The 13,998-nt window shown below is 41.4% G+C and overlaps 1 protein-coding gene across 3 annotated transcripts in view; it reads right to left on the reverse strand.

Annotated features, from left to right (window-relative positions):
* The window catches only part of LOC108257428 (potassium voltage-gated channel subfamily KQT member 4), a 56,061-nt gene extending 42,898 nt beyond the window's left edge, over window positions 1–13,163 (reverse strand). For all 3 annotated transcript variants that reach the window (XR_006980960.2, XM_017455185.3, XM_017455183.3), the window contains exon 1: window positions 12,230–13,163. Coding sequence is in view for 2 of the 3 variants with exons in the window: in XM_017455185.3 (XP_017310674.1) it covers window positions 12,230–12,522 (293 nt within the window). In the remaining variant the exon portion in view is untranslated. The remainder of the gene's footprint in view (window positions 1–12,229) is intronic.
* Between the last annotated feature and the right edge of the window lie 835 nt (window positions 13,164–13,998).

The following is a 13,998-nucleotide window of genomic DNA, read 5'->3' on the forward strand; positions in this document are numbered from 1 at the left end:
AATTATGAATCTTGTTTTGCTATCATGTCATTGTGGGCTGTCAAAGTTCACAAACGCAATATAGCCATTTCAAAACACACAGCCATACATCAACCAGGTTCAAGTGAAGTGTGTGTGTGTGTGTGTGCGTGTGTGTGTGTGTACAATATGCACAAACATATACACACTCACACACACAAATGCCAGACTCATGAGTGAGGAGCAGGGAAGTCGGCCCTTATAAATACGCCTCTATATTATGAATTTGTTTTAGTGCTGTCTCCATGGTGAGGTTTTCCCACATGTTTATAGAACCTGCCATTATAAATTAAAGCGGTCTTAACAACACTTAGGCCATATATGAAACTGCAGCCTACCAGTAAACAGAAGGTAGAGAGTGAGAAGGAGACAGAGAGAAAGAGAGAAAGGACGGGTACACACTGGTAGTAGTTATGACCGAATGGGGAGTTTGACAGGGGGTTCCCTATTAGGGTAAGTGGTCTGCTTCTGTGGCTTGTACCCTCTTTTAAATCATACTGAAATACAATAACACACAGTGAAGCTGTGGGTTTACTGACAGACACAGAGAAGCAACAGAATAACCAGCAACACCATTACAGCTACTCTGGTCTTGTCTTATCGCTAACAAATTGAACTTGATGCCGATGGCACTGACAGGGCTGCCTCCACCAACAGGTCTATTCTTGTTTCAAAAATTTGTATGCCACAAATACTATTAAAATATACACTCACTGAACACTTTGTTAAGAACACTCTACTAATACAGCGTAGGGCCTCACTTTGCTCTCAAAACAGCATCAATTCTTCATGGCATGGTTTGCACAAGATGTTGGTAACATTCCTTTGAGATTCTGGTCCATATTGACACACAATACCTCCAGATTTGTCAAGTGCACTTTCATGCTGCGAATCTCCTATTATACCAGATCCCAAAGTGTTCTACTGGATTTAGATCCGGTTACTGGGAAGTCCAATGAAGAACACTGAACTCAGTGTCATGTTCATGAAATCAGTTTGAGATGGCTTTTGCTTTGGGACATGGTGTATTATCATGCTGGAAGTAGCCAATAGAAGATGGTAAATTGTGGCCATGAAGGGATGCACATGGTCAGCAACAATACTCAAATAGTCTGTGGTATGATTGACTGGTTAACAGGCCAAAAAGTGTGCAAAGAAAACTTTCCCCACACCATTACGCCACCTCCACCAGTCTGGACTGTTGACACAATAACGTTGTGTCCATGGATTCATGCTGTTGGTGCCAAATTCTGACCCTACCATCTGTGTGCCTCAGCAGAAATCCAGTCTTCCAGTCTTCACCTGTCCAGTTTTGGTGAGCCTGTGCTCACTGCAGCCTCAGATTTCTGTTCTTGTCTGACAGAAGTAGAATCCGATGTGGTCTTCTGCTGTTTTAGCCCATCCACCTCAAGATTCAACATGTTTGAAGCATTCTGAGATGCTTTTTTGCTCAACACAAATGTACAGAGTTATTATCTGAGTTACTGTAGCCTTTCTGTCAGCTCGAACTAGTCTGCCCATTCTCCATTGACCTCTTTCATTAACAAGACGTTTCCATCCCCATTCTGGTGGTTAACATGAACATTACCTGCAGCTGCTGGCGTGTATCTGCATGAATTTTTACATTGGGCTGCTGCCGCTTGATTGGCAGATTAGATAACTGCATAAAAGAGTAGGAGTACAAGTGTTCCTAATAAATTGCTCAGTGAATGTACTACAAACATGAAGGAAGCTGTTAAAAAAAAAAAAAACACTGTTTCAGACATTTACCTTGCTGTAACGTTGATGTTGTTTGGATCAGTTTCAAAATCAATTATAAGTACAATAATAATTCTGTATGATTAGGCACCATAGATGTATTCGCACACATAATCCAGTTATTTATCCGTCACAAATGTGTTATTTAATGAGCTGAACAATTCAATGAGTACAAACAAAAAAGCTAAATAACAGGTTTTTCAAATGCAAGCATGTACACGCATACACACACAAACACACAAACAGACATCGTTATGACTCATTTGCAACGATTTGTTGCTGACTTTGAGTAAGCAGTATTGCTTATTGTAAACCAGTGGATTTTATAATCTAACATTTCACCTAACACAAAACATGGAAAACAATTCAGCACAAACTGAAACTAATCAATAAGGAAGGCGGAAATATTGCATGTGTACTCACATTTGTGGAAAATGCATTTTTCTGCTCTGCTTGTCAGCACTTTGGGCTAAAAGTTAGCTAAAGCTAGCTGTTTTCAAACTCAACACACATACAAACCTTCATTTCAGTGGCCACACCAAAGCCCCGCCCTTAAAACAACAACACGGTCCATAGCCCTCTAATCGTTCCATGTTGGTGCCCGTAGGTAACCTGGTGGCTCTCTCTACTTAAAATAAACTTAGCAAAGCCACAATGTTTGTGCTAAACTGAGCTGGTATCTGAGTCTTAAAGACAAATATAGCTTTACATAAACATAGATTACTGCAGATTAGCGGTGCCCACTCTGGTGTGGGTCATATTACAAAACACAGCAGCTATACAGTCAGGCCCCTCATAACTGGACTCCAGTATTACAGGCTGCTAAAAGACCTAGTAAATATTCATTTGAATATTTTATTGAAGACTAGGTGGTGTTCTTTTGGTGAATATTATATAAACCAGACACAAATCAATTAATTACTAAGCACTTTTATGCTGGATAGGGTTTTCAGGAAAAGAACAGGAGAACCATAAAACTGTGTAAGGCAGCTGATCAATCAATACTGGAGATGAGATCCCCTGACGTACACCTTTACTCTACAGGATGATCTCTTCAGCAAGACACGCTTAGCAACCAGTGTATTTGTTGGATTAAAAGGCAGTTTATCCCAGTGATACACTACAAAATGAACAGAGCACAGATGACACATAAGAGTAAGAGAGTTTTTGTAAATTACAGTGTGAATGCCTGGAGTGGAATATATGAGTGTGGTAACAGCTTACGTTCATCATTATTCTTGAAACCTAAAACCAGCCACTGTATATCTTGGGAGAGACAGGCTGTCCCAAGAGGAAACATTTCTGCTCGGAAAGGAGAAATGAATCTGCCTCATCATCTCTCATCAGGACTTCACCAGCACAACAAGGACAAATCCGTGTGTTACTCTGTCCTTCACTGCCAACCCTTTGTCAAGTGCCTTTCTACCTTCTCATATATACTTCTCTCTCTCTCAGCAGCTCTCTCCTCACTGCTGTCTGTCAGGCTATCTCTATTTGTAGCTTTATTCCATGAAGTGTTCAACAAGCTGAGAAAGTTAATGCTATGATCTGATCTGAAGAGAAGAGAGAAAAGGCAGAGAGAGAGAGAGAGAGAGAGAGAGAGAGAGAGACAAAGAGAGAGAGAGAGATTCCTGCACAGGGAAACCACAATGATCAGTTGCCAGGAGGCCAGTCCAAATAAACAGAGGCAAAAAGCTCCATCATGTTTTGTCACATAATAAGGACAGATGCCTATGTGCCCCCATCAAAAATCAAAGCAGAGGGATGACACAGTGCAGGCCTGAGCACCTGCTCCTCTGACGTACTGAGCACTTCCCGTGCATGACAGGACTTTTCCAACAGCCCAAAGGAGCTCATGACAAGTTACTGTAATACAGCTAAGAGCAGTTTTGGGGCAATGCACACCCTGTCTATGTCTCATATTGTGCCCACTGTCACTGCAAATACCCTCTTACCACCACACTAATTAGTACATTCTGCTCCCAAAAGTCATTACAAATGAGCATTTAAGTGCTTTACTATTTTTTTTTTTAAATATTTTTGGGGGAGTATGCCCCCGAACCCCCTGGCATTTCAGCGCCCCCCCCCCCCCTTCCCCCAAGGTAAAAAATTGCTCCTATGCCTCTGCACTAGAAACAGCTTTTACAGCTGCATGGTGGCTTAGTGGTTAGCACATTTGCCTCACACCTCCAGCGTTGGGAGTTCGATTCCTGCCGCGTCCCTGTGTTTGCATGTGCCCTGCCTTGTGCCCCAGGCTCTCTGGGATAGGCTCCAGGTTCCTAGGATAAAAATGTTCCTGCTTAACTGAGAATCATTGAGCAAGCTTCCACATTCAGAAAGGGCAAAGCAAATTACCAGGTTAAGGGAAAGTTTTGTCTGAAAATATTTTAGCCCTACGCTGCTGTGAAAACCCAGACATGCTGGAGCCAGAGTACAGCATTTGAGTTTATGCTTTAAAGATGAAAAGAAACATTGTGTATAAACTTGTGATTCATCAAGACCTATCAATGACATTGAAGCAAAGGCCTAAACATTTCCACTATATTGAATATTGAGCAATACACTGCAGTCATCTGAGAGGCATGTGAGAGGCAGGAGCTTTGTGCAGAATCATGTACCAGGCTACGCGCTTTTCCCCAGGGTGCCTCAGCTCCAGAGGCGGTTAGCTGTAATCCCACCAAATCATCTGCTCTGCATTAATTCAATCTATTTACTCGGACACTAATCTCATTTCTTGCTCAATTAGACATTAGCTTTTCATGCATATCTCGAGTGTGGAAAAAGAGATGCTTTTCTCAAAGGGGCAGCTGTTTCCCTGACCTAATCTTAGATGCTGCATCTCTGATAATGACACATAATGAAGAGTCAAAATGTCTGAGACAGGAGCAGAGAGAGAGAGTGTTCTGAGCACATACCACAATTATTTCATTCTGCTGAGCTCCAGCATTCAGCCGCAGACTCCGGAAAAAGACTACCTTAATCTCCACTCTAGACTTAATCTCCAATCTGATGTTTATCACCACAACCCTTATGACTGTCAAATGACACTTTGGATGTTGGATTTGGTCTGATAACCAGTAGCCATTTTGCTCCACTTATGTGTGTAGTGCATAAGAAGCCAAACTTATACTCATAAATGTTAAACTTGGGTTAAAACCATTTGACCTGATCGCAGATATTTCAATCAGAAGTGTGGACCCAAGAGGCTACGTGATTGCTGAGGTAAGGCAACTTGTAGTGTAGCATACTCTGCATCTTAGGGTTCAATTAAAAACTGCATGAGAAAAAGAGATAACGGGATAAAGCTGACAAGAAAGGACAGAGTGATAACCAAATAAAGGGTTCCATAATGGCTCATAATTTACACACTCCACTGCTGTGAGCAATAAAACAAACAAGGTTGCAGATTAAACGCAGATGAAGTGCAGAAAGTGGTTTAGTTACACCTCCACAACTTTTACGATGTATTTCACTCTCCTTAATCAACGTCCACAAAAAACATCAGGAATGGGGAATTACTTCCAATGCTATTTAATAACATTAATAATAATAATTCGTTAGAAAGAGCCAGACAGGAAGTGGTGTTTGATTTTCTGCATATGTTAAGTAGACTTTAAGCATAGGTTTACATGTACAAAATGAATAATGATAATAAAAATCAGATTTTGGAAATAATTTATCCAATGTGTTCACATAAATTTGAACAATCTGACAATGGGAAACTCTGAGCTAATTTCTTTTAAAAATTCAGAACAGAGTATCTTCTCAAACCACAAATAAACAGTGAAGAAGAATGACATGACGTGAAATGTATTTCTTCATTTCTGCTTCATATGTAGTTGCTTTACTGCCTAATATAAAATTGTGTAGTCATCTAACACGTCTACTGATGAACTAAGTCTGTGGTTTATACTGATTAGGAGGCAGTTCTTCTCGGTGTCTGCACAATTGCTTAGATAAAATTTGAATTTAAAAAAATATAACAAGTAAACGGTATTCAAGCTCAGAATGTGTGTTTTTCAGGTTTATTAAAGATAATAGTATCACATAAATATCAAAATCAGACCACGATTATATTATTAATGTGCATGTAAAGGCGCAAGGCATTCTCATATATTATATCCCTCTCTGTTAGCTGAGATGGATCCGTGGTCAGGACAAAACCATAGAGTCAGCACACTCGCATGGGTTAACAGCATTCTTTCTATTTATAGGCTTCTTGGGTGACACATTCCACTCCACTGACCTGAGATTTTGTGCTGTACACACACTCACACACACATACATACACACACACACACACACACACACACACACACACACACACACCTGTAATTCAGCCCATCTTTAGGCCAGAGTAGTATTCAAGGCTCATTAGCATGGCCGGCTGGCGGTCGGGTCCGTCCCTGTACATGACAGACGTTAACATCTCCTCTTGTGTGAGAGTGGCAGCCCATCTACTTCTTCATGTATTAATAATGAGGCTTTAAGATGATGCTCTCATAAACAGAATCCATCTTAGCTGGACTGACACGAGTGTATTATAAAAAGGTAAAAGAGAATGGCATGAAGGGACACCGAAAATAACAAAATAAAAATCTGCCTGTGCGCATGGTGCAAGTGTGTTACATATCCTCTGTAGAAAGGATGAGAGCAGAATTACAGATTAAGTGGGTAGTTCATTCATAATTCTGGAAATTGGGGGTTATTTCTTGATTAAGTTAAACATAGATGTGTGGAAAAAAAAATTTTCCACCCCAAACCATGTTTATTATAATTAAACCTGACTCCAGTCATCTGCCTCTCAGATCTCTGGGTAATATCAAGCTCAAGGCCAGACCTAACAACGTACTTGCCACTATTGAAAAAAAATCAATGACCTTCCCAAAAGAAGAGGGTTCTAAGCTGATCTGACTCTTGATTGCTGAGTAATGTCTTTAAAAGCACAAACAATGCATTATTAAAGAGCATATAACAGCAGAGCAATCACGCAGGCTTCTCTTATACATGCAGCTCTGTTCTGTATGAGGCGGTGTTTGTACCCAGGGAACACATGTTTCATTTTATATATATTTATTAGTTCAAATTGAAATAATGTAGGGTGCACTTTGAGAGACAGGGCACACATTTTTCAGCATGCAGATATTTCTGATAACTGTGTTCGGGGATAGCAAAATAAAAAATAATCAATCAGGAAAGAAAAAATCTGGATCGGTTTGATTTTTTTCTTTTGCTGGCGAATTCTTTGTAACATTAGCTGAATTCATTGGTATAAAGTTCTATCTGGCATTTTGGTTGAAAATGAGATAACTATGTAAACTTCATCACAAGGGAAAGCTTTACTCTCCTGTGGTGTGTTTTTTCGTGTGTGCAGTTTTTGGAGTAACTTGCAGATAAAGTGGAATTCTATCTGCTAGCCAAATCAACATCCAGAATGAATGGAGGATGAACACAACACAAGCAAGCTTGGCCAAACAATATCCACATTCTGTTTACACTCTGTCAGAACAGACTTTAACGCCTCCGTATGGTGAGCTAGAGGAGAAAGTAACCTTTAGTTCTAGATGTTCTATGCATTATCCATGAGAGTAAGAAAATAAGTGTACAAAACATGTACAGTACAGCTCTACTGCAATCCTACACGTTAGAACGTCTTTAACAGAGTTAGAGGGTTCTATCAGTTTGGTTGGTGTTAAAATTTACTTTCTAATAGTCTCAGAATTTTGATCATGTAAATTTGAAATAACCTTAAAATGTAGGCTGTGTGGAGCTGTAAATGTAGATTTAAGTACTTTGTCCCGTATCTCAAAAAACTCAAATAGACCATTATAACACCAAGACCATGATTAGTACATTACAGCATTTAGCAGACACCCGTATCCAGAGAGACTTACATTTATCTCATTTTATACAACTGAGCAGTTGAGGGTTAAGGGCCTTGCTCAAGAGCCCAGCAGTGGTAGCTTCACAATGCTGGGATCTGAACTCCTTCCGATCAGAAATTTACTGTCTTAACCACTGAGCTACAACTTCCTGATTTCTCTTCCCAAAGCAGGTTGTCATGTGGAGCTTTAAGGGTTTTTTTTTTTCCCTCCAGTATTATTGGCTGTTGTACGCCACCACCCATGTGTGTATACAGCTCACTGTTCTGGTTAGGGTTCAGGCTAGGAGAAGTATGTGACCTACAAAAGCTTTGTGTGTTAAGGGTCAGTTGAAGACACCATGTGATTTTCTATATGTGGTGTGAAGAGAAACAGATGATGCCTACAGTCTAAACCTGTTTTTGTTTTATCATGGGAATTTGCCTAATTTTCTTACTGTACCAGGTGAGCATATTCTGTAGCCCCCTTTAAACTAAACACACCAAATTCACAGCCGCAGTGAACTGATTTCAAAGCAGCTAAAGCGGTCTATTACTATTACACTGAATGTTTTTAAAAAAAAATATTTTACAGAAAGTCACACTCTGCTGAAAAACCTCATCACAATTTCCTTTCATGTCCTATCAACAGACCAGCTTCACGCCATAGCACATTTTCAGCTGCGTATTAACCAGCTTGTTCTGCTTTCACTCCAAAAGTGTTTTGTTAGTCCTTCGTAGACATGACATTTCTACAGCGGGACCTGTAATTAAAATAGGAGCCACCTTGTGTTATGTCCAATTGAAGCACATGTGCAAAATAGTTGAGTCTTTTGTGCAACAGCTGAAACAGAGCAGGAAAAAGTACACTTGCACGTACGAAACAGTCTCTCTGAGCTACTCTGCACCTCTCTGGTTTCAGCAGCCATGCCAAAAAGGAGCACCTTATGAGAGCGTTCCCTCCATCTGCTGCCCACTCACAGACTTAATTAAGCGACGGAGACATTTACACCAGCTGCTTAATTGCAAACTCAGTTAAATGATCAAGAGACACTTCACAACTGAGCCTCAGAGTCCAGTGCTGAGCTCTGTAACACAAATAACAGTTCAAATTTAAAGAGCTAATTCAAGCAATTAACACGCACTGGTGAGCAAAGCTAGGACATCCTCAGCTGTAATAATATCTCAGGTAGACGAAGACATACAATGGGATTTAATGCACCAGTCTTCAGACACCACTTATAAATACAGTACTTCCTGCCAATTCTGCCAAATATTCTTGGGTCCAAAAATACCCATCATTTGCTACTCTGTATTAAGTTTATGCTCCACTATTTTGTCTATGTAGTGATTTTGCTGATCACAAAACATGAAATCATTTCTGTGATGCAAATGAATCACTCGACACAGGAAATATAAATGTCAAAATTCACTTGTACGTCATTTATGAATGTATTTTGTGGCGTTATTACTACTACATTCAATGTGACATGATTGAACTTTTTACTATAGATAAAAAGTGTGATGTATTATTTAATAAATGTAAAAAAATATATATATCTTTGACAAATTGCTGTAGTATAGGAGGACTAAACACTTTATTACATGTTGTCATTGGAAGATAATCAACTTCAGTGTGGTAACAGTAACTTCGCTTGGTGTCAGGCTGTATCACACCACCCCATCATTTATTGTTTTTCTATAACAACACACCCGGTAATGTTTTAGTCCTTACTTATCATCAAAAGTGTATAATTTATAGTTTTAACTCATTTAACTCATTGCCTAGCACCCTGGATTTGAGGCACCCCTGTGTACTTACAAATTGGTCTGCTGTGTCTAGTATCTGCTCGCTCTGTTGGATATTTGGTTCTGCAGCTCCTCATATGACTCAATGTTTAGTTTCCTGCCTCACTTTTGGGTAATAACCCCTGTATAAATGTAAAAAATGTTTAAACCTGGTGCACTATGATTGGTTTTTTATTAAATTAATTTAAAACTTAAACATCCTTGACACTGTAAACAATAAAACAAGACTTTTAAATGTTAAGTAAAGTTATTAGTGGATTTTTTTGGTTTAAAGTCTTTGGAGCCATGCATGGCTCACTTACTGTAACTTTAGGATCAGAGAGAGAGAGAGAGAGAGAGAGAGAGAGAGAGAGAGAGAGAGAGACCTGCTGTATGCTGTCCTCTCTTGGGTTTCCACAGATGTAAACAGATGGTGACAGACAGCATGGTTTGTTTAAACTCCAGTAGGTGAGGCACTGCAGACTGAACCCTCTCTGTTCCTGGACAAATGGCAAGACCCTTTGAGGGGACTGATTGTAATCACAACAATTGCACAACAATTGTACTGTGGACAGCTGTGACTAATAGCGGATGTACTAAGGTACCTGGCCTTCGTTCAAAAGAAATTCAGTGTCTGAAGTTCTGGACCATCACTCTCCCAGACATCCAAATAGTGTGACAATACACTATATGACCAAAAATACGTGGACATCTAACCATCACACGCATATGTGCTTGTTGAACATCAGATTCTAGATTTATTCCCTTTGCTGTTGTTATAACCTCCACTATTTTGGGAAGGCTTTACACTAGATGTTGGAGCGTGGCTATGGAGATTTGTGCTCATGTAGCCACGAGAGCATTAGTGAGGTCAGGCACTGATTTTGGGCAAGGAGGTCTGGTGCACAGTCTGCGTTCCAGTTCATCCTAAAGGTCTTCAGTGGGGTTGAGATGCAGGCCACTCCAGTTTTCCACTCCAAACTTGGCAAAATATGTCTTCATGGACCTTGCACTGTGCAAAGAGGTATGGTCACGCAGGAACAGGTTTGGACCCCTTAATGCCAGTGAAGGAAAATTGTAATGTTACACTTTCCTGTACAATTGTGTGCTTACAACTTTGTGGCAACATTTTGGAGAATACCCTGATATGGCTGTGTGGATCAGGCGTCCACAAACTTTTGGCCATACAGTGTATATTCCATACTACCTATACTATCTATGTGTGTCCTAGAGTTATGTTTGAATTTCTAAATGTCCACTGGTCAAACTGATTTCATTCAAGTTATAGACTTAATGCACATTAATGTGTAGAATCTACTTAAAAATAAATAATATGTGGGCTAGCATAGGATTGATTTTTCCTTAAACGTTGTTGATTTTCTACTAAATGAAATTAACTGAAAGTCGAGCGATATAAAAGTCATCATATGATATACGATAAGGAAATAAATGTCCTCACGAGATGACCTTAGTAGCCTTTATTTAGGCCATGCTGTGCTTAGTGAAGCACCTCGCGTGAAGGGCAGACTCGTGTGAAGAGTGATCAGAGAGAGAGAGAGAGAGAGAGAGAGAGAGAGAGAGGGAAAAAATGACAGAACACAGTGGAAGATCTTTACTTTTCTTCTACTAGACCTCTACTACATAGGAGGGAAAAGAAGTGGAGATTTTTATGCTATCAGTATAGCGCATGTGGTTTCAAAGTCACACACAACAATAACCAGACTATAAGTGTACTGAGATTCGACTTTCCATATATAAGGCTGGTCAGTGACCTATGATATATGGTTTCCTGCATTTACAAGCAATAAAGACAGCTTCCTTGGGCCTGACTTTGTAGTGGAGTACATGTGCACTCTCCCAAATGTGTGTGCCACCCATCAGTCTGTTTATCCCATCCGGGATTGATATGCTCTTAACTGCAACGGACGTGCTCCTAATAGGCCAGTGAAAATGTACAATAACTGCTGACTAATATATAGTCTAAACAACCAAGTGGATTAAAGGACATCAAAGTATGGATGCTTGACTGTAGAGAGTCCAACTCCATCAGCAATTTCTATATCGTGTACAGGAACAGAATGAATCTAAACATGTATGTCAAGTTTACAATAAAGCTTAAAACTTGGATTTGCAAATATATATAGTATAAGATGTAGATAAATTACATTTTCAGCGTGAGGTTGGAACTGTCCTGAAAGGCTCTGATCCGAGCTGCTGATGCTTTATGAAATTTAAGTGCGTGACGTTGACTGACACAACACAGATATGGTGAATCCTGGAGTCCGCTGGCCCGGTTAGACAGAGGATGTGCGTATCAGATCAGTATCAGGAAGCGCTGGACGCTCAGCGCTCTGATATCAGAATTGGAATGAAAATGGAATGGAAAGAGGAGTGCATCTACTACTCATAAAATGACTTCAATTATACTTTCTAATAAAGCATGGACTTGATTTGGGGAACTCTTAGTAGACTGCACAATACAAAATGTTGTGTAAAAAGTGTCAACTTGATGAGCTGTGATAATAAACTGAGTGCTGTAAGTACTCTTGAGTGTATGGTGCAGGTGATTTCTGGGATATTCCAATTCCAGAAGTGTCACTGGCTCCAGGTGAGAGCGCGGCAGGTGTGCAGTTTACTCTAACAGCTTCTTTGTTTTTTTCTTGCTGCGAGGGCAAAATGGATGCTCTACATTATTGTCTCCGCTGATATTAATTATCAGCTCGACACTTTTTTTTTCCCAGTCAGGTGCAGCAGAAATGGCACATGAAACCATTTTCGATTATCAGTGAATAGATAGTGACTCACATGAACGCGTGGTAGATGAAGGCGCATCCTCTCGGCCTCTCCAGCACGTTGTAGAGGCAGTTCTGGATCTTGCGGTAGCGCTTGTTGGAGGCGGACGCGGCGGCTCGGGGTCCGGGGGGAGCGGGGTACGGGGTTCCCAGCAAGCCGGTGCGCTGTGAAGGCTGCGCGCGCTCAGGACTCGGAGGCTCGGTGTTCACAGCCGCGAGCGCCACGAACTCCACGCGCCTGTCGTCGTCGGCCGCGTGCGGAGCAAGCATCCTCACACCGCCGTTATTGGACGGGCTTCCCAGCATGCCTTCTGCTCCCAGGACAACGCGTGAGCGCCGGAATGTATCTCAACTCTGATAGCTACAAAAGCGCCATAAGTGTCGGTGTGTAGTGACTTATTTTATAGGATGAGGCGAGCGGAAAGGAAGCTGGAGCGCGCGTCAGAAAAGCAGTTCTCTTACAATAAGCAGTTATCTTAAAACCATGTTAGTGTGCTTCAAGAGCACAGACGCACCTGCGCGTGAACAGAAAGTTGCACGAAACAAAAGTGAAAAGTCATCGGAGCGTCACGGGGAGCTGCTGATCTGGAGGTCTTGGACATCTGATCAAAACAGCGCCTGTGCATTCTGAGATCTTGGTTCCAAGTCGGCGGCACAGAAGCCGACAGTAGTCTTTGATCCACGCAGGGGGAAAAAAAACAACACACACACACTTGAGCGAAGTTGTGTGAGATGTTAAAAGCGCGCGCTCGATGGAAACGCTGAAAAGTTTGGCGGCAGCGTTTTGGCGACTCCCACGTGCATCATGCTCAAATAAATAAAACCCCCCCTCTCTCCTAAACAATGCTATCGGGATTTGCTATTCTGGGATCTTGTCTGTGTCAGTCTTCACGGGAGTCTGACCGGGAAAGAGATTCAAAGGCAGCGCCGCTGTTCGTTTTCTTCCGCCACGCACGTGAGTGCCGGATGAGCGCTACAGAGTCTGCGCACTGAGTCCTCCTCCGCGTGCAGCCACAAGCGCAGGTGAGCCTGAGCACGAGGGAGATGTTCAGAGACTTCTGCTGCGCTGGGGAATGCGAGATGTTCAGTACCCTCAGCCCATCCTCGTGTTTACGTTTCTCTACAGATCTCTCTGTTATCTAATGCAGTGCTTCTCAAACCTTTGGCGAGCCCTTTAACTATAAAATAAACCCCACTGACCCTCTCTGAACATGATTAGGCTACAATATTAGGCTCATTATTTAAACGTCTACAATAATATCTGCCTACTTATTGGATTCATGGGGGGTTTTATTGCTGAGCTTTCCACCAACACGTTTGTTCCAATTTGACATTAGACCAAATAGTCTTAGAGTTATTCACATTTCTATGAAACCCATTCAGTTCAAGTGACCAGTCAGGCCAGCTATAAAAACTCATTCATCCCCCGTAACCATTTTATGTTGGTCATGGTTGTGGTGGATCCAGAGCCAATCCAGAGAACACTGGCAGTGAGGCAGGAATACACCCTGAATGGGAGGGGCGCATTGCAGGGCATCATGCACATACACTTGCACACACTCATTCACACCCAGGGACAGTTCAGTATAGACAGTCCCTATACCAGCAGGTTTTTGGGAGGTGTGAGGAAAGAAACCCACATGGACACAGGGAGAACATGCACAGAAACCTGAGTTCAGGATGAAACTGTAGAGCTGAAGCTGTGGCGTGGCAATGCTTCCTGCTGCACCGCCATGCCACCCCCTACAAAAACTTAATAAATATAATAACTTTACTAATACT

This window comes from Ictalurus punctatus, chromosome 24 (assembly GCF_001660625.3).
Source record: "Ictalurus punctatus breed USDA103 chromosome 24, Coco_2.0, whole genome shotgun sequence".
In the NCBI taxonomy this organism is placed as follows: domain Eukaryota; kingdom Metazoa; phylum Chordata; class Actinopteri; order Siluriformes; family Ictaluridae; genus Ictalurus; species Ictalurus punctatus.